Raw genomic sequence first — 21,610 nt, 5'->3', positions numbered from 1 at the left:
CAATGGCTTCTCACCTTTTGGTTACTGGCTCTATAAATTAGTTCAGAGGCTGATCAAGATGACAGTGCAAGAAATGTTTATGTTTCAAGTAATGCTGAAAAAAAACACTGCTTATCATGTTGGGGAATCTATGACCTTAACAGTTGGCAAAAGCAGGTTCACCTGTAACTTTCAATGGGATATTTGGAGAAAATTGCTTAATGAGAGGGAAGATGATGAACACGAATAGTTCTGTTAAAGATCCAGCACAGGGACAATGAGCCAAATGGACTGATGAAGGGTCTAGGCCCAAAACGTCAGCTTTTGTGCTCCTGAGATGCTGCTTGGCCTGCTGTATTCATCCAGCTATGCACTTTGTTACCTTGGACTCCTGCGTTGCTTGGTTTTGGGATTCCCTTGTTTTGTACCCGGGAGGCAGCATGAAAAATAATTCCATTGATGAAGCAACTGTTAGTTTTTTATTTTTAAAAGAAACAGGAGTAATTTAAATTCGAGCTTCATTCACTAGTATTTTATTTGGTGATGGGAATTCAATTGCTGGGAAGCTTCTCCAGTCTGATGAACGGAAGGGATTCTAGTAGAAACATTAACTCAGGTTTCATTTCATTTCTCTCTGCTTTTCAAATTGACTTACAATAAGTTCCTGTTCCCGGAACATTTGCAACATTTATAGCTTCTGTGATATGTATCAATTTTTATTTGAATCTTTTAAATTGATAATAGGTAGAGAAGCCGCGAGATTATTCCGGTAAAGTCTAATCCGCGTGCTGCTATCTCGCAAGAAATGTTGGCATCCGCCGCAATTAGGTTTACAGGAAAGCAGCCGATAGCTCCCAGAATGAACAGTTACAGCTGCATATGATCCCAGACACGGGAACCGGGATGTGGTAAAGAACTGGCGCTTTGTAGCAACTCAATTCTGGGAGAGCCTGAACTGTAGTCCCAAGCATAAAGGTTTGTAATACGCTGCTGATTTTTAAATTGACAAAGATAGCTGGAATAGACTGTAACTATTACATTTGGAATGAATGAGGTCAGAGAGATAGCCGAGGTCAGTTCAGTTTGAACGATGAGATGCAATGGCATTGGGTGTGACTGACAGGGAAGGCAGTATATTCACATTTGGACTGTTCTCTTGCGTGATCATTGTTAGACGCTGCAGCCCCAGTACCGCATTCTCATCCCATAGCGCATTAGCTACTAAGATTACCCATGATTTGTTCACTTTTGGACCTGGTTTACGAAGCCATTTTCAAAGCGATCTGATAATGCCAGCTTTGTCAAAGGAATGTCTCAGGATTTGGTCCTTGATCAGGTACAATCAAAGAGTTTGCCCTATTGTAAACAGTTTAGCAGAATGTATGAGCAGTTCGATTACCGGACACTGATCATGTTTTTTGCTTGCGGGATACGAATCCTATCAAGATTATACAGCTGCACGTATTTCAGGTTAATTACATCTAACTTACCGGGCCTTAGGAGTATCAGTAATATTTTGAGTAGGCTATAAAAAACAGCCTCGGCAGAATGGGAATGGACACAGTGAACTTTGGCGCCCCTGCAGACAGCAAATCCATTGAAAAGGACCAGATCCCTAAACAGATAGAGTTGAGGAAGGCCCTTGTTAGTTTATCCATCCAGAAAGACCCGGCAGTCTCTCACCATCACATTCAATTGTTTGTTAAATGAGTCAAAGGCTTTCATCTCCTCAGACGCCCATTCCACAGTCCGGTTACTCTGTGCAAGGAGCTTCCTGACATCAGGCAGCCTTTTCCTCATTTGTCTTTTATCGTGGTTTAGTTTGAAGTATTGCCCCAACCTACTTTTTTTTCCGAAATAGCTTGTGTTCTTTGTTCTTTGTTTACAAGTTGGCATACGTTCCACTCAGTGCATATGTTATAGTTTACAAAGTAGATTGTGATAATGACTGAGCTTTGATTCAGAGCGAATCCAAACGAGTAAAGAATGATGAAACAGCTCATAGAATGAAGCAGCTCATAGCTTCCAACTTGCTGTGCACCATCCGGTGTCATACCCTCTCCACACTCTTGCAGAAGTTCCCCAGAAGTAACTGCTGTGCATTTATTTTTGCTTGGGGCTGTTGTGAAATGCTCCCCGCGTAGTTAGCAATGGATGAAACACTAAAAACGTTGCGTGGCGTTAAAAACGCAGAAGACTGGGTGTAATGCCCATTCAATGTGGCAAAATACAGTATATGACACTCTAGGGTCCCTCACTGAAATTAACCCATATATTTAGATTACACTTTTGGATTTAACAGCTTCCCTCATTGTTCTCCTGCATAATTGCATCCCATCCCCAAGACCTCCCTTTCTGACCAGGGACGTTGGGAAAGTGGCAAACTGCATTGCTGGTTCAGGATATCTCCTTGCGTGAAATGTTCAGTAAGTTTTGGGCAGTACAACTTTTTTTTCACCTGATCCAAGGTCTTCCAGCAGCAGTTGGTGTATGCCTCAGTGTTTATCCCTTGACTCAAGGTCCTAAATAACAGAAGCTCCGTCTTACAGTGTTATTTGGGATTACCTTACCAACAAAACACTACATCTTTTTCTCAGAGATAGTAAGAACTGCCGATGCTGGAGTCAGAGATAGAACAGCGTGGAGTTGGAGGGGCACAGCAGGCCAAGCAGCATCAGAAGAACAGGAAAGTTGACGTTTCTGGTCAGAAGGAGGGTCCCGACGCCAAACCTCAAATTTTCGGCTCCTCTGATACTGCCTGGCCTGCATCTCTTACTCACTAGACTTTGCAAATATAAATGCCAGAAGGGTACTATCAGGACAGCATGGGGTGACTCCGTAATACCGTTTAGGCAGGAAAGATCTGACGGGGAGGACACCCTCAGCCAAGGTATCACTTTGTAGGTGGGGGGGGGGGGTGCATTAGCTCGGTTGGCTGAACGGTTGCTGTGTGATGGCAACAGAGTGGGTTCAATTCCAGCGCCGGGTGAGGTTACTATGAAGGACTCTCCTTCTCAATCCCTCCTCTCGCCTGAGGCATGGTAACCCTCAGGTTAAACCATCAGCATTTGCACCTCTGGAATGAGAGAGCAGCACTATACTCCAGCAAATTTGCCTTTTATCACGTGGTGCTCGTTTGGTAGACCTGGCAATGGAGTGGTGGTTCTGCCCAATGACTATCAGTCTCTTCAGAAGCCATTCAGCAGGACCCTATTGACTTGTTTTCTTTACCTGCACTGACTTCTTTTTTGACTGATAAGGGGTATGACACAGTCCAGCTGAGAAACATGTTGGTGACAATATAGCCAGAGCAATGTTTCATTTTCCTTGCCTTTGGGTAAATTTAGAAACATAAACCATGGATAGTGCATTTTAAAACCTGTATAGACACCACGGGTTGGAGTGTCGTCCTCTTTTTCTCACCAAATGGTGTGAAGCCCGTGTAATGTGTAGTTTGAAATCAGACTGCAACCAGACTCCAAGAGGAATGGTATCTACCTTTATGTTACCGCAGAGATGCAGTTCCCAGAAACGTTAACCACCTCAATTCGCTACAAAAAAGTGTTCCGGAAGCCATGGTGTTATCGAGGAACTGTTTAGTCCGGGAGGGCTCTCAGTGCCATCAGATTTCAGAACCTGATGCCAACCTTAAAACAAAGGCAAAAAAAAACTGGGAATGCTGGATATCTGAAAGTAAAATAAAAAATCAATGTACTAGAGAAACTTAGCAGCTACGGCTGCATCCGTTTGGAGAGAAATAAGAGTTCACGGTTCGGAGTCAATATCAATCTTCAGCAAACTGCATTTCTGAAGAAGTCATGCTGGCTAAGACAATAAGTCACAGGAGCAGAAATTAGGCCATTCAGCCCATCATGGATGATCAGCTTCGCCACCCCATTTTCCCGCTTTCTCCCCGTAGCCCTTGATTCCCTTCACAGTCAAGAACTTATCCATCTCTGTATTAAATACACTCATTGACTTGGCCTCCACAGCCTTCTGTAGCAGTGAGTTCTGTAGATTCAGCACTCTCTGGCTGGAGAAGTTTCTCTTTATCTCCGTTCTAAAGGGTCTTCCCTTTACTCTAACGCTTATAAAGGATTATAAAAAAGTGAAGGGCATGGAAAGGGTGATTAGTGAAGGTCTTTTCCTCAGGTCAGGGGTGTCCAAAAGTAGACATAAGTTTAAGATGTGAGGCGAAAGATTTAAAATGTACTTAAGGGGCAATATTTTCACACAGAGGGTGGTGCATGTATGGAATGAGTTGCCAGAGGATGTGGTGGAGGCTGGTACAATTACAATAGTTAGAAGGCATCTGGATGGGTACATGAATAGCAAAGGTTTAGAGGAATATGTGTCAAATGCTGGCAAATGGGTCTAGATTAGTTTAGCATATCTGGTCGGCATGGAGGAGTTGCTCCGAAGCATCTGTTCCTGCTGTACATTTCTATGACTGGAAATTGTAACTTGTGTTTCTCTGTTCATAGATCTAGGTCCAGCGGCGTTTACTACTTGGAACCGAACGCCGTTTTTTCAGCATTAGTTGAGGCTTACCACGGGGATTGTAGTTTGTAATTACCGATGCAGCGCACTGGTCTTCTTCCCGCGTGTCCTTAGCCACTGACTTCCGCAACGTTGCTGCAAAAAAAATGCCAGTGTAGGTCATCATCAGTATTTGGGTGAAATCGACTCCATTCAAGGAAATTGTCAAACTTGATCCATTGCCGTGTTTCAGATTCAGTTATAAATGCACCGTCCATGTGCGGAAACTGCACATCAAAACGGATTCATTTTTGTTCGAGCGTGAATGCAAGGGAAGAGAGGTACGGCAGAGGTTCTCTACAATTTGTGACTGTCTTTCTACTTGAAATGTGCCAACCCCCCCTAAAAAAACACAATGAGGGAAGTAAAAAAAACACTCCCTATTCAAATGATTCTTAACTTCTGCTGGGAAGGTGTTTGCATTTCGACTGTACATTGTGAAATACTTTCACTGTTTAGTATGTATCAATAACTGAGCTAAATGGTGCCATGTTGAAAATTGTTTTAAATTCCCGTCTAAACGTTGCTAAAAAAAAGTTTCAAAGTAAAACGGCTTTCCGGAATTAAGAGGAAAAAATGCGCATTGAATGACGTGCTATAATTTACCCAAGAACGTTCTGATATTGGTTGTTAAAGTTTTTGTAAATTGTTACCATAACACAGTGTGACTTGCAGCAGACCCGATGTGTAATACAGCAGACTGGGTTGACTGGTTCTGCCGAAACTCTGACTGACACATTTACCATATGAAAAGATAAACAGCGTCCATCAATGTCAGAAAACCAAAACCACAGACTCATTCGTACCGTAAACCTTGGATGCTATCTGTCGAGCTCATTCGAGCGAGAAACATTTCTTGATCCGCCCTCCTTGTCTGCCCTTCCCAGGCGTTGGGAGCAGGCTGCCTCATTGATAGCCGCGAGCACGGTGAGGACTCGGAAATAAATGTAAAAACAAGCTTTCGCTCATTGTGAAAAGCAGCAGCAGTTACAGGTAATGGCACATCAGCCATGCTGACAGCTACACCGGCCTTGCAATTGGCATAAGTACGCAGCTCGAGACCTCCCCACATACACTATTAAAATCGCAAAGCAGAGCTCTCATGCTTTTGAAGAGCGGAGCATAGCACAGAGACTAAACAATTGGTCGCAGATTGGATATCGCGCCTCAGTTATTTGCTGTTTATTTGCCTGATTTCGCCCATAGAACCAATGTTCGGGCCGTTCACTGGCGGTTTTGTTTGTTGACTGGTTATTTCGGGGTAATGGGGATGTGTAAATATTCGCCCGGAAAGTGTCTCCTACTGGTGGCAAGGGCAACTAACTAAGCATTGAGACCCCACGCGCACCCACCGGTCGCACACCTATCTCCATGGAGGAGATCATTTTCCCAGCACGGGGAACAGTAATCATAAAATAGGTTTGTGGTGGGTGACAATCTATTTTCTACAGTTGAAATGTCCTTTTAAAATGCACTGCACTGGATATGTTCCGAATTCAGCGCGCTGCTGACCCAGTGGCTGCCAAGGAGTTTACTCCTTGGAGGCGGGGTGGGGGGTTGGGTTGGTGTGCGGGGAGGTACTAAAAAACGCAGCTACCAGATACTCTCACCATTGAAGTGTAGGGAGTCTGTGGACCTAGATGAACCAGCTTGATTTACTCCTTGTGTGCCTTTGTCTCTCTACACCATGGACGGTGGGAAGACAAGCCTTGTGTTTTAACAAGGTGGACATATCAATGAGTCGATTGAAAAAAAGTAGTTAAACCTGGATAGGGGATGCAATATTGATGCCTCTCGTCAGACTGGTTTCAGAGAGGCAATATTCATTTTTAAAACATGAATTAGGCAGAGATTATAGCTACTTGTCAGCTTTGGCATGTCCATTATGTAAGGAGGGAGGGGTTTGTGTCAGTTCTGACATGGATCATTTTGGTTAAGTCAGACTGTATGAAATCGACCCTTGATCTCTTGTTGTTGTTTCTGGGACTGGATTTGTGTTTTTGCCGGGCAGGGGTTTGTTGTTGAATGGGACATGTGGTCTACACCTTGATGTTCGATCACACCAACAGGGTAGGTGTCTCTTTAAATTCCCTTTGCAGTTTCTGTAGAACTTGGCGTTGCCGTTTTAAGAGCACTTTGAAGTCTCCATTTGGTCAGTTCCTTGGCCTCCGGGTCTGACATCTCGGCTAATGAAATTCCCTGATAACTGGTCTGGAAGGGTTGATGGACTAACAGATAAATCCCTTAATTTCTTTAAACGGGTCTTCAGCCGTTCCGGTGTGAAAGGCGGTTTAATGATCAGTCAGACTTCAGATGAAAGGGAAGCCAGAGGGTTAATGAATGAGCGATTTCCTGCGCAAATGAAACCAGCCAAAGAGCCACAGGTCGCCCCAAAGGAACATTCAAAGAGACAGGACAGCAACAAAGGAAACGCCTGTACTTCGTAATGCATATACTGTACTCAGGATGAACGGAAGAGGTTCATGTGTTCTGCCAGATTATTAAATGTATCATTAAAATACGCGGGCGAACACACGCACTGCATCTCTCTATATAAACAAACAGGCTGTCCCACTTTGCAGCTCAAATTCGCTTAACGATTACAACCAGGAATCATTTAATATTCCTCATAAATTATTCCTGAAGACATTTAGTGTAGGTTCCCCGCCCCATTCAGAAAGTTCCGTGGATTGGCATTAACATTCTCAGCATGAATACGGTGGCAGGAGACAGTTGTTTTGGTGCATTCAAATGACTGGAGCTACAACAAAGAGGCGTTTAGGAAGTCGGGATTTCCCCCCAGTGTGATCTGAACACAAAAGCATTATCTAAGGGTAGGAGCTGCTGGAAATGTTCAGCTCCTTAGTACCTGGACTTTCAATATTCCGATGCACGGTTTCTATTTTTTGTTGGTAAGTAAAAAAGCCCAAACATAGTTAAAAAAAACTAAAATACTTGTATGTGTTCAGTAATGGCCTTTGAAAGCGAGATTTCGTCGTTGCGGGTCTCTTTTTTGATGAATGTTTCCTCTGCCTCTTTTGAAAACCACATTCGTTTTTCTCATCTGAAAGCTTTCTCTGTATAATGGGAACCAGCAGGATGCGATAGAGGGAGAATTGCACTGAATTCCGGTCTGCGGTTTATTTTACAAATGAATAATAAAGCCGCCGAGGGCCCAAGGCAGCGTGAGGGGCTCAGATGATTTTTCTCCAATGGCTCGTTTAGCAATGAGGAACATTTTATTTTGCTCGTAGAACACGGATAGGGGTCTGCGTGTGTGTTTGTGTGTGCGAGAGTATGTTTTGTGTGCTTCGACAGCCAAGATACAAAATGTGTATTTTCTTAAATCTCGCTGAGTAAGAATATGGTGAGAACTGCAGCAGAATTGATACACGACTCTAACAGGAAATAATGTTTACGTTTAATGTTTCAATACAGTTTCTTCAATGCTTAACGTTACTATGAAACAGAACGTAACTAATTTAGTCTGGCATATGCATTATATGATTCGTGGTAAATTGCAGGGGAGGTTGTACGGGGAAATCTAAGTGAAATGAATTACAAGCACCCAACGCGACAGCGATTGTCTCTGGTCGGATGCGCCGCTTCCTCCGATCCAATTAGCGGGACACTACCCACCTATCTGCTCTCAGCGGCAACCAGAGTCCCCAGGCCCGACCAATCCGCTTCCTGGGAACAAAGGAAAGGGGCGGGGAAGAAGGCGGGATCCTCACACCTTTATCCAATCAGAACCCACTAACCGGGGCCGGCTTCGGCCCAGCCAATCAATGCTGACCGGATGCGCCGTATCCTCTTCGTTTCACCCCCCCCATACCCCCGGACACGGGGACCAATCGGCGGCGTTGGAATGCGCCCTTGCGGCTAATGAGCCGCAGTGGAATGCGAGCTGGCGACCAATGATGGTGTGTGTTTGTGCGGGGCTAGCGGTGGAGGGGACGGGACGAGCGGTCGCCAGTGCCACTGAGGACAATTGGAAAGCGGACGGCGCCGCTACGGCTGTTATAAAGAGGAATTGTGCCGAGATTTAGCTTACCACAATAACAGTGCATAGGAGCAAAGCTTCACTGATAGTCATTCACACACACATATACATAGGCAGCAGAGTTTTGGCACAAGGTTGGGAGCTCAAACTCTTTCAACACCTACAGCAATCAGGACCAGGGCAAACCGATGCACCCAGAGACCGTGCGTTACAGGTGACACCTTCCGTGTGTGGCAACCAAGGTGCAGAAATAAAAGTCTTTGCGGAGAGCTTGACTGGTGGCCAAACAAGGAGACGGCCTTGGCGACAAACCCCCACCGACAGCGTGCTGCGGGAAGCGCCGCTGAGGAAATCACCCGAAGGACGCTGCAGCGAACGGGGCCAGAGCGCGGAGTGGAGTGCGCCGCGAGTGGTTGGCAGCACCGCCACCCATCCCCGCCCCCCGCCCCCGCGGCACGTCTGCATCTCGGGGTCAGTGCAGCGTGGGCTCCTGCTCCTTTTAGCTTCACAAGTTGCCCTCCCGTTCAGTCTTGTTTTCGGTTCGACGACGCGTCTTCTAAATATACATTTGGCTGATATAAGGCTCGAATCTGGATTTACCTTGGAAAAGACTTGGCTAAGGCAGTAATAAAATGGATTTGTATTTGGTGGATATATGGAAATAGGTAAGATCCCTCTATTTTATAGTTTATCTAAGTCTTATCTAACTGGATTACTTTTACAAAGGCCTATGTTTTTTTCATATGATTGTAATCCCTACATGCAAAAATGAATGTTTACTTTTTGTTGCCGGAGATTATAATCTTCAGGTTGAATCCGCTTCCACTTGTGAAAATGGTCAAAATAGTTGAATGATCCCAGTGTTTTTACTGGAAAGTCTGCCCCCGTGTGGTTTTCTCCATTCCTTTCCAGCGCCAGCCTGTTGCTGCTGCTCGATTCATTCATAATTTCAGCCCCCCCATTCCCCTCCCACCTATCTCTGCTACTTTCTCTAGGCTCGGTGAACGATCGATTAAAGCCGAGACTCGCTGCTCGCTGCGATCTCTTGAAGGGCTCTCTCTCTCTCTCTCTCTGTGTTTTTCATTGAAGTTATCGCCGGGAAACTGCTAGGAAGGAATCGAAGGAAGTGGGCAGGGGTGGTGAATGTGGAGTGGATCGTTTCCCTTTGCCCATTGCGCTGCCAGAAGCGGAGTTTCGGAGCCGCGATTGCTTGTTTGGAAGGTGATGGGGGTGTGTGTGTGTTGGGGGGGGGGGGTGGTGTGGAGTGAGGAGAAGTGGGGTAGTGAACTCGGGCTTCTCGGTGTGGGCTAAGGCGCAGGGGATACGGATTCTGCAGCAATATTGGAAGTGGCGCGGGGAACCCCCCCCCCCGCTTCCTAACCACCCCCCCACCCCGCCCGCCCCCGCATTGCGCGATCGAGTCTTCAAAGAAGCTGAGAGCTGCAGTTACTTACGGCACGCGATGTGGTGAGAGTTGTTGTGGGGCGAAGGGGGCGTTTTCTCTTCCCTCTCGCCCCATCCCACCCCAACCGCCCCCCACCTCCTCTCTCCAGCTCGCTGCCTGTGAAATCAGTGTATTGGACTTTGTGCCTTTTTTTTAGTCGTTCCCATCAGCCGTTCGTTGTGTCGCGAACGTGCCAGGGGAAGAGTGTGTCTGCAGGCACGGCTGCCGTTTCTTGGGTGGGAGCCGTCCCCAAGAGTTGTTCCCCCCCTTTTATTGGTACAGTCACTTCCCATATTGCATCGACTCTACTGCTAGGAGCAGGCTATTTGCAAACCCTAAAACGTGGCTTGATTTCGCTTCCCCTCCCTTTTTTCTTTTAAAAATATCTACCCTTTCTGAGTCGGTGGCTTCTTATTTTTTGTGCGGATTGCCATGAGAGGTTTACCCGCTCCCCGCCACTCCTCAAAAGCCTTCTGCAAAACTAACTCCGGCAGCCCAGTGCAGGCCGGAGACCAAAGTCAAATGCCAAGGTCAGGAATGGTCTGAGTTGTTGGGGACGGGCAGGGGGTTAGATTCCAGGGGTTTCTGGCCATTGCCGCGAATGGGGGTGAAGTTTGAGTTTGGTACAGGCGACCCAGGTCATTGCAGGGGGTGGGAGTGGGTGAGTCTCTGGGTGTATGTTCAGGTGCGACCCCTCCCCGCTTCTCATATCCCCTGCATGTTGGTGGCTGTAGTACAAACACAGGCAGGCAACACCGTCAAGTTATATAAATCACTGGGTGTTTTTTAAAACCCGGCTTTGTTTTAAAAAGAAGTCTGAGAGTGTACTGTTGACGTTATTTGCAGGTGCTAGCGTGCATGTCTCTCGTGCGTTGTAAAGCTGTGAATACTGTATTTTGTTATACGTTGGTGGTAGAGAGCCATGTTAAAATGTGCAGCGCCGAATGGCTCCTGCGGATGCAGTTTCGAGCGAGACGCCTTGCATCTGAGTCAACACGATGGGCCATTGACAGGGGTTCAGCAGTACAGTATGTTCTGCTGGTGAGGATCAGACTTCTAGATCTGACCGTCATTCGTGGTAGTTTCACCTTCACTAACTTGTTTTGGCCAATTTGCAAATTAACATTTAAGGTATATATTTTTGTAACAAAAGCAAATGTGCTGGATTTTTAATTACCCCATATCGTACTGTGATCAGACATGATAGGCTTTGGCTAGGAAGTAGCTGATAATTGTCAATGGACTGGACTAGTTATGAATTGTGAAAAATTTGATTTGTTCTTCTGCTGTCTGCAATAATGGAATAATTCTTTCCACAGAATGATTATGGCAGGAGGCCATTTAGCCCTTCATATTAATGCTCATTCACTGCAAGAACAATTCACCTAGTGCCACTACCCATTCTTTCCTCATTTTTGCTCAGACTCAATACTGCATTGGCTAAGGTGTTGACAGGTATCAGAACACTGCCATTTTTTTGATGGAAAACATCCAGGAACCATGACAATTATTCTTACTTGGAAACCATGTAATAGAGTATTGTACTACTAACATCTGGCCACTACTGTGTGTCCCATCAATCTAGTTCATTTTAAATAGCATGATAGACTTTCTGTGTGGGTCTTCATTTGATGTAAAGTGGGGGAAAGCCTGTCTTTGTTTAACTAATGAACATTGTAGGAATATGTATCTTTAGAATTGCTTGTGACAGTGCAGATGAATCAGCAGGCCAGTAATTATGAAAAAAAATCACATTATCCTTTTCTTGTTGAGAGGAATTTATGTCCTGTTTTAAAAATAAAATCTGTAGAGATAGCTCTCTAATTTATTGGGGCTCTGAATTCATATTTCAGCCTTCACCCTGGCCTCCTTAAGCCTTGTGGCCTCTTTAATGTGTCTTATGTATTACAACACTATCCATCTGTCTATATATCTGTTTCATTTTATCTGAGACCAGATAATTTGTTCCTTGCCTAAGGGACTGAAAGCCTAATATTTAAATTATTTACAATATCCCTTAATCAGATGTGCTTAAGCTGTAGATATTTCAGGGCGAGGTTCAATTGTGAAAAGTAATGCTTCAGGTGCTGCTGTTATTTGTGTTGGAATTTGGATTGAAGATGCTTGTTTCTGAATCTTCAAGCAAAAAAATCAGAAACACTTGCAGATATTTTCTGATCAACCTGATTAGAAATATTATTTTTCCCCTCTGGAGGAGGAGGGACTTAAACCTGGGCCTTCTGGCTGAGAAGTAGGGACAGTACCACTGCACCACCATAGCTGCAAATGCAGCTGTAACCTGGCACTTATTGTTATTGCTCATCCAGGAAGGCAGACACTGTGTACTTATACTTGTGCTTCGCAAATTTTAAAAGCTTGCTTTCATTGCAGATAATATCTAGTTGGACTGGTGCTTAAACAGGAAAATGGTTACGTTTTACTCCAGTTTACTTCCAGTCAGAGCCAGGTTCTTAGTGAGGGCATTTCGCACACCCACTTCTCATTCCTTCAACTGTGCCTTTGCTGTTTATTCTGAAGTGAAACCAAACCTTAGTGGTTCTGGTGGGAAGAGATTTCAAACCTCATTGTTAAGTTATGAATAATTTTCCAGCATTTTTTCAAATCAGTAATATTTGTGCAAGTATTTTAAGGACAGAATTGTATTTATTAGCCATACCACAATGTGTGTGGAAATCTGGTGAGTTAGTTGCATTTTTGTGGCATTTCAAGGCAAAAACGCCTCTTGCACAAAAATAAGTCCAGCACTGTGCAGTGTTGTGAAGCTTGCAAATTAAAACCACATTATGGATACCACATGGCAATAGTCTTCCAGTTTATTGCTGTTTTGTTTTGACCAAGATCTAGTGTTTCGTTTTTGGTATAATCTTCTGCAAGAGCAGAGTACCGGGCGCTTGGGGAAATCCAGCAGATCCTGGCCGCTCCGGGCACAGCAATTGATTTAACCCATTGCTCTCCTCTGTTTAATGCAATACATTATTATAGTCTTGGATTTTTTTTCCAGTTTAAAAAAAAAATTGAAACACTCTTTAGGGCGAGGGAGAAATGAGAGTGAGGTTGTTTGAGTGCAATGATGCTTTATATAATCAATAGCTACTTTGTAGAAATAATGGTTATGCAAGTCATTAAGTTTGCTGTATTTGTGTTTATTGACATTTCTAATAACCATTGCCTTTGATGTTTTAAAAAGAACGTGGTGCTGTAATTCACAGCTGCATGCTCAAAACTATTTTGAAAGAAAACAGGCAGATGATGCCGTGATAAAACATTAGGTACTTATTGAAGACTGATGACAGTGAACATTATGTTTGTGCTGTTCTCTTCCAGCCGATGTGCATAAGAACTAACGTGTAACCCTTTGGTCGCTAACTCCACTCTTCATATTTGTTTTAAAATAAAAATTGAAGATGAAAGGCATTTTTATTTTTAAAATGTTGCATACAGTTTCTTGTTATGTAAAATTTTCTTGTAAGAAATATGAAAACCAGTTTTGTAATGTCAATATAAGCCCAATCATCACTTTCCCTTGTCATTTTCAGCCTAATCTTAGTCTTTTGAGTGCAATAAGTTATGATTTTTCACTGTCAAATGTACCAGCAAAAAGTCCTTTATGTATCGCTGTTACATGTTCTGAGTGCATTTGTGTCTTCAGAATTTTTCAGGCAGTGAGGAGTTAAGGTCTGGAACACACTGCTTGAGAGCATGACGGAGACAGGTTCAATTGAAGCGTTCAAAAGGGAGTTGAACTGCTGTCTAAAAATGAAATCTGTGCAAGGTTATTGGGCAAGTTGGAAGACCAAAACTAAGTAAATTGTTCAATGGCGAGCCATTGCCGATGTGATTCTGTACACATTCTGAGCCACAGCCATTTATTGTGCAGAGTCTGAATTTCTTTCCCCTTCCATTACAGATAAAATTATATTTTTTGTAAGCAAACCCAGTCAACTGATACAGATGAGATAAATGGATACGCCATCTTTTAGAGTGGGATTTCAAGTGTGACGATCTTCTGGGTGGGAATTGAAGCCACTCAGCAACTTTTGCACTAATCCCTGTACCCTTGTTTGATCCTTTTTAATTCTAAAAGATTCCATCTAGTTGGGTGCACACTGCTGCTCATTTTCATTATTCAGCATTGAAGGAGATTCGTTGAACTGCTGTGAGGGTAATCTGCTATTTAAGATGATTTCGTGGTAGAGAAGGGGGTCTTTATTGACTGTGGATGATTAACAACTTAATACTATCACATTTCAATATTGTACTTGCGTCAGCATGTATGTTACTTTGCCCTTCATTTCCTGGAGATATGGGTTGAACCCCTCGTCACTCCCGTTCACTACATGTTAATAATCCTTCTGGTGTCTCTTCCGGTCTGCCATTCTTCATTCACAAAAGTAGATAATGAGTGCTGACAGTTTCCTAGATTAGAAGAATCAGAAGTTGTAAGGAGAGGATCATAAGGTTATGGATTTTGATCAAATGTGATCTCTTTTCTGCATCCTCCCTTCTCCTCCCCCTCCCCAGTTCTATGTCCAAGAAATACCAAGCCTTTATTACAGCTGAAATCAGCTAACCGTACAGAGCAGGGATTGAATTTAGACTTACTGAGACATCAGGGAAATAGTTTTATGAATGTCGAATAATTCTTAAAATTGTGAAAGATTTAATTTATGATATAAGCAATTTAAATTTGATTTGTTTCTCATTACTAAGTCATTTGTACTTGGGCAACTTAATGGTGGTCATTTATAAATTTTATTGACCTTTTATTGTGCAACTATTTAGTTTTCTTAATTCTTCAATAGTGAAATACCTGTTGAAAAGTGGCTGTACTTGAGAGCTGCAAGTGATTAGCTGTATAGTGTGGGAGTTGGTGCTGGTGACCTTTCCTTTCATTGAGCCACTTGTGTAAACTTCCACCCACTGTATGAGCAAAAGTTGGAAGAAAGAAAATACAATAATGGTTCTGGTCTTGGCAAGAATGTGCCTTTATTGTGAGGTAGCCTAGAATTTAAAAACAAATTTCAACAGCTCAGGAAACTGAATCTTTTAGGCTTTGTTATGGCTGCCTTGAGTGAAGTTTAAAACTGTAGTACTGCACAGCCTGCTATAAGTCTCAACAAAAAAAGCTTTTATCCTTCAATACTGTGATGTAGGATAGGCATTTGTGTGATTCACACATGGGGAGTTTCTAGCTCTCAGTTGCGTGGTCAAATGGAGATGAAGACTGTTGCATGAACGGACTAGTAAACCCTGCAGTTACCCAGTCTCCAAGTCAACAGATAAAGGGTGATGTTTGTCACCTAACTGGGCAGGCTCTAATGGGCTAAAGGAAATATTAAAGTAATTCACAACCTGTGTTTCTATAGTGCTCCTCAAGTCCCCATAGTCCTACCAGACTGGGTTGCTGTCTCATCAGAGAGAGACGACTGGTGATGGTTTAACTTGAGGATCACTATGGGAGACGCTGAAAGGGATACTCCTTCATGGTGTCCTTGGTTGGTGCAGGAAATGAACCCGTGCAGTTGGCCTTGCTCTGCATTACATACAACCCTTGTTTAGCCAACTCAGCCAACCAATCCGAGATACCAAGCCCTACATCAGGGAGAAAAAAAAATTAGCTATTGATCAGGAGAGGAAAACAAGATTAAAACGAGGACTTGCATAGGGGAAAAGTTTCAAAGGAGCCCTTTGAAAACAGAGAAGGAATTGAAAAAGTAGGATATTTAGAAAGAAAAGGTCTAGAGGACAGGAAGGAAGCTGAATGAGTGATTATCTATTTCCCATTGCAGATACCAAAATATATTATTCCTGCAGTAAAACTCTTGTGCTGTGTATTGTGAAATAAATTTAAATGACCTGTAATGTTGAACTGTGGCTTCTCTTCCCTTGTCAGCAGGACCTCCTTTCTTTGGTCTCCACCTCCTTCTCATATGCAGACCACCTCTTGGAAACTTTATTCCTCTCTGTATCACATTGCAAGGGAAAGGAAGAACTTGCCCTGTCTGACTTCTAACTATCCAGTGTATTTTCAAAGTAAAATTAGAAAAAAAAATCTGTGATTGTTCAGTTGCATCTCCGATGGACCAATTTGAAAATTGTGATATAAGCGGGTCTCTGGCCTTTGATTTTTAACAGACACGTGACCATGTTCACCTGAAGGGATTTCCCTTACACCACAAAGACTTGACAATTCTGACTGTTTGTTTGTTTTGAGTGAGGTGAAAATTGGGCTGACTTTATAATGGGCATAAAGTTCAACCCCACCAGGTTGCTCCACAGACAGTGAATCTGAAAAGTATCTGTTCTGTGTGTAAGTTGTGTTGCTGTTGTTGCTCCATTCTCAGCTGAGAATGGACATTGATGTTTGTTGCAGTATAAATGCCCTAGTCTTAAATGCAGTACCTGAAGAATGGGACCAGCACATTCTTTTAAAAGAAAATCTAAATTTCAGTTTTGTTTCTACTCCTGCCAAAAGTGGAAGCTGGAGATGCAGGTGTATTGTATCCATGATATGGGCACAGCATATGTAACATGCAAAATGAACTAAGATTATCTAGATTCAGGGATTCCACATTTTGGATATTGTTGTAACTGTTGACCTGGAAAATTCTGTACTTCTTTTGGGAAACTGGTGAAAACTAGTTTCTTCCCTAAATGTTAGTTATTGATGTCCAGTAATCAACTGTATTCCATCAAACTCTCTTCAAATCCTCATCCATATTTGTGTATCGTCTTACTTGAGCAATCTCCAGCACTGTCTGTCTATCTCAGGTGTTTGAATCCTGAGCCCACTCATCCCCCCAAAAAAATGCATGTGTGCACGCATGCACATAACAAACCATTTCTGGAGAAGTCTTTGGTGTCTCTACCTTTTTTATGTCTCCCAGCTTACAACAATTTATAACTTCTCTTAACCTCATCTTCAGTGTCATACCAGTTTGCCTAGCTTCTATCAGGTCTGATGAAAAATCACCAGACACGAAACTGTGCTTTCTTTCAACGGATGCTGTCAGACCCACAAACCAGTTTTGCCAGGAATATCTGTTTTTTTTTTGTTAATTCATAATCTCTATTTTATACCACACCTTTGCTCATTTTCCTTTACCTTTTACTTTACTTATCCTTTTATAGTTATTTGTTAGTTCAGAACTTGAATATTTCTCGAAAATGGCACACTTTGCTTTAGTACCCTCTGTTTTCCTCTTGTCTCATGAATTGGCCTGATTGCAAAATAAAAAGCTCCATCAGAATGTATTTTTTTTTCAAACAAAACCAGCCCTTTTATTAAACACTGTGGGGTAAATTGCTGTTTAATATGTCTCTTAATCATCCACGGAATAAGGGTGAGTTAAGAGGGTCATTACTGTGGGTCACATAGGCCAGATCAGGTGAGGATGGAAGATTTCTTTCTGTAAAGGGAATTAATGAAGCAGATGTGGTTTTACAGCACTCGATCATGGTCACCATGAGGCTAGTTCTTTTCAAATTTTTATTGGATTCTAATTCAAATCATTGTCCTCAGAACTTTAACTTGGGATTCTGGAATACTAGTCCAGTGACTTTAGTCCCTCGCTACTGCCTTTCCCTAATGTAAATGTGCTTATGTATAGTACATGAAATATGCATAAGTACGCAAATGCAAGTATTATAATAAAAAGAGAAAAAAAAAGTTTCCTTGCCTCCCTCAATACTGTCTCTTAATGTACTTTGGCTTCATATGGCTCCATATCATTTGCAGAATTTGACTGGACTGGATTGACCCCCCTTCCTGACAGATGGAACAATCTTACCAAGAAATAGGAAAGCCTTCCTATTGCAAACTAATGAGTTTGAACGAGTGTGCGGACTTTTAATCAGTATCTGGCTCAAAGTAGAAATAACTTTTGTTGCCAGCAGGGCTGCCTTATGAATCCAAATGCAGTTTCCATTGTGGGAGTTGTGGCTGCAATCCAGTGGGTTAAGTGCTTTCTGAATCTATTCTTTCCCAGTAGCCTGGGATTCTTGTGATCCCATAAGTTTTGCTGAATGAAACAATGTGACTCTAACACAGCTTTTTCTTCTTCATTTTTCTGGCAGAATTTCAGATGCATGCCAAGCCTACGGTGAATGCTGGAATTAGTGATCGCTGCAGATGGAGACCCGTATGCAGCATGGCGGTGGTGGTTCATTGGTTGTAATCCAGCAACCCTCTCTTGACAGCAGGCAAAGACTGGACTATGAACGGGAGCTGCAGCACACTACCATTTTATCCCTCGATCAGATTAAAGCAATCAGGACCAGCAATGAATACACAGAAGGCCCTGCTATTGCAAAGAAGGCTAGTGGCATTAATAGCAGCAGACCCACACAACGGCATGAGAAGCATGAAAGGACTCATGAAGTGATACCGATCAATGTGAATAATAACTACGACCATCGGTCCACTCACCATGCACATGCCGGTCACCACTCCTCGACCAGGATGCCTGTGTTGAGCAGATCGACTAGCACAGGTAGTGCAGCTAGCTCAGGGAGCAACAGTAGCGCATCGTCTGAGCAAGGGCTTTTGGGGCGTTCACCACCGACACGGCCAACCTCCAGCCACCACAGATCGGACAGGATGGTTAGAATACAGCCTAAACCGTCTCTCTGCACAACAGATGAGCTGAAATGCTTAGGGAAGGAGGATCTGACAAAGCATAGATTTATATGTGAGCAATGTGGGAAGTGCAAGTGCAGAGAGTGTACAGCACCGAGGACCCTCCCTTCACGTTTGGCTTGTAACAGGCAGTGCCTCTGCTCAGCAGAGAGCATGGTGGAGTACGGTACGTGCATGTGTTTAGTAAAGGGAATCTTCTACCACTGCTCTAGTGATGATGAGGACTCCTGTGCGGATAATCCTTGCTCCTGCTCCCATTCGCATTGCTGCTCCAGATTCTTGTGCATGGGTTTAATGTCCTTGTTTTTGCCCTGTTTACTCTGCTATCTTCCAGCTAAGGGCTGCATTAAACTTTGCCAGGGGTGTTATGACCGTGTAAACAGGCCTGGGTGCCGATGCAAGAATTCAAATACTGTGTATTGCAAACTCAAGAGCTGTCCCACTCCAGGAGAGGACAAACCTTCATGATCTGGGGCAGCAGAGATCTTTAACACTTTTTTTCATTTTTTATTTTGAAATCATGCCTGTGTGTTTATCTACTTCGACCTCAGACTTGATATCGTCAAAGTGCAGCAACTGTTCTAATCTTACCCGTTCTACAGTTGAGAGATGGATGCTCTTTGTCAACATGGAAAACTCCAGTTCTGCCTGCCCGGCTTAGGATTGTGTTGTTTCAGGTCCCCAGAGGTGAAGAGACATTCATATCGCTTCAAAGGATTAAACCATTGCTTTCTCACCTGCAAGCAGCCCCCTTAACTAATTTCTGTCGTCCTCAGAATTTTCATGTTGCACAAAATATTCTGGTATTCTTCAAAAAAATCATCAAAGTTTAGCCTCAATGAAACTAATTAACCAGATTCTGTGGGGGAATTTGATCTATTTAATGTATGGATGTTACAATACAATTGCAAATCAGCAAGATAATTGGGGGGAACCACTAGTGCAATGGTCACAAAGCCGTGGCCCGCACTAGAGTTTCTAACACAAAACTATATTCACTCTGAAAGAGCCAGATTTTCTCAGACACCTAAAGTAATAGGTTCTTTGGGTCTCATTGTTCTTTTATAATTTTGTTACCTGTTTCCATCTGTTGCAGAATTCTCCTGAAATTATCCAGGTAAATTTTCCCTGTTCCCTAATCAAGAGATTAAGCAGATTTGAGAATAAAGCTGTGTTCTCTGCTTTGTACTTAATGTGCTTTACTGTGAAGGGGAGTGCTTTATTCTGGCCACCTCAAACTACTTTAGCAACAGGGTTTCATTAGTTAAGTTGTATTAATTGACAAGATTTCCATTGTTTGCTATGTGTTGGGAAACTGTTAATGTGCTACTTTTATTCAGTTTATAGTTTTACGATATTTAGCTGACCTTGGAATTTTCACCTCTGTTGGTTTGTACGTTCTTGGGAACCATTGTAGAATGTAGAATATGATCCAAGTTTTCAAAGAATACAGCTTGGTTTATTGGATGATACATGGTGAGCTAGTATTATTTCAAAATTTATAGTATACAGCATGCCTCAAGTTCTTAACACATCTGTATGTTTAAGCAAGTTAATAAAACAGTGGAAAAGAATAATGTTATTTTATAAGGAAAGTAAAATGATTTGTTTTATCATAATTCAAAATTCTGCACTTGTTCAAACAACAGCAAATTATAGCAAAGACTACAATGTTCAGCATAATATAAAACCTTTTTTTCAAAGGATAGATCAGTCTTGGGTTTTATATTTCAACCTAAGCACAGTGGGTGTTGTAGCACAGAATGCTCATTTAATTTTCTAGTTTAATGATGTTTTATACAGAGGAATAACAATATTTTGTGAGAAGTGATAACTGGGTATCAGAGGTATTAGCAAAATGCCCTTGATAAATATCAATTTCTAATTTATTGTGACATCCATAATTAAATATCAGGTTGACTTAAAATTGTTGGGACCGTATTCTGGTTTATTTTCCTAAATTAGCCCCAATAAGTTCTCCTTCCTTCTGTCTCAAGCCAACCTGTGGCTTTATCATGTATATATTTTATGTTTTTAAAAAAGGTTTTGAGGAATTCCATGTGTTTTAAAATGTCTCAAAACTTCTTTTGTTGTAAAGAATATTTATTATGTGAAGCTCTATTATTTTATGGTATTTATTTCAAAAAGCTGTCTGAAATTTTACTCATTTCTGAATATAACAAATAGCATTACTTACTGAGAAAAATTAAGGGTGGCACAAAAGAAAATGCATATGTTAACTATAAGGCAGAAATATATAAATTAATGAAAATATCTTGTGTTGTCTGAATCTTTTTCTATATATCTTTTATATATATATATATTTTGGATTCCCATGCAGTGTTCCAAGTAGACTTGTGCCATCATGCCTTATTACTTCTCTCCAAATGTTCCAAAATGCTTGATATGAATTGCCTAGGAAATGTAGTCCAACTTCTGAAAAATTAGCAGTACTTTAGAGGCCTTTGCTTCAATTTTAAAAATAACACTGATTTTCAGTTATTTACACCACTGCTGATTCAATCATTCTTCAGCAGCAAGTGGAATTAAACCCTTCTAAAGCTCATAATTGCTCCGTGGATAAATGCAAAATGGTGGTGCAATTTTCAGTTCCGTGTATCAGACTCCAGTCTGCTGCTTTGACCTTCTTCTAATAAAACATGCTCTTGTCTCTGAGTGAAAGTGAATTTGATCATATTTAGTGCTACTAAACAATAAGCACAGAGCATTTTGAATTGTTTTTGAAGTTTCTTATTGGATCAGAAATTCCATGACACAAAATGCAGAGTGGTTTGAAATATTACGATATTTACTTTGGATTTGGCATGTTTTTATCCAGAATTGACAGATAAGCCAAAAAATTGAATTAAAACAAGTTAATCCAGACACTAATGATGACTCCAACACATTAGGACAAGGATTATCGCTGGTTGATGTGCATGATGCATTGCTGTAAATCAAGAGTAACTTAAAATTGCACAATAGA

At 42.2% G+C, this 21,610-nt stretch overlaps 1 protein-coding gene across 9 annotated transcripts; it reads left to right on the top strand.

Annotated features, from left to right (window-relative positions):
• The first annotated feature begins 6,146 nt into the window (after positions 1–6,146).
• On the top strand, positions 6,147–21,223 carry spry1 (sprouty homolog 1, antagonist of FGF signaling (Drosophila)). Of its 9 annotated transcripts, none has more exons than XM_048536439.2 (2): positions 6,147–6,588; positions 18,063–21,223. In XM_048536439.2, the coding sequence occupies exon 2, from the start codon at positions 18,118–18,120 to the stop codon at positions 19,090–19,092; it is 975 nt and encodes a 324-aa protein (XP_048392396.1). In that variant the 5' UTR covers positions 6,147–6,588; positions 18,063–18,117; the 3' UTR covers positions 19,093–21,223. The 9 variants fall into 9 exon arrangements, with proteins under 9 accessions (XP_048392396.1, XP_048392369.1, XP_048392361.1 ...); XM_048536412.2 differs by lacking the exon at positions 6,147–6,588 and adding an exon at positions 6,628–7,430; XM_048536404.2 differs by lacking the exon at positions 6,147–6,588 and adding an exon at positions 8,411–9,186.
• The last annotated feature ends 387 nt before the right edge of the window (positions 21,224–21,610 follow it).

The sequence above is a fragment of the Stegostoma tigrinum genome, chromosome 1 (genome assembly GCF_030684315.1).
Source record: "Stegostoma tigrinum isolate sSteTig4 chromosome 1, sSteTig4.hap1, whole genome shotgun sequence".
Taxonomy (NCBI): domain Eukaryota; kingdom Metazoa; phylum Chordata; class Chondrichthyes; order Orectolobiformes; family Stegostomatidae; genus Stegostoma; species Stegostoma tigrinum.
This window is presented reverse-complemented; position numbering and strand designations above follow the sequence as displayed.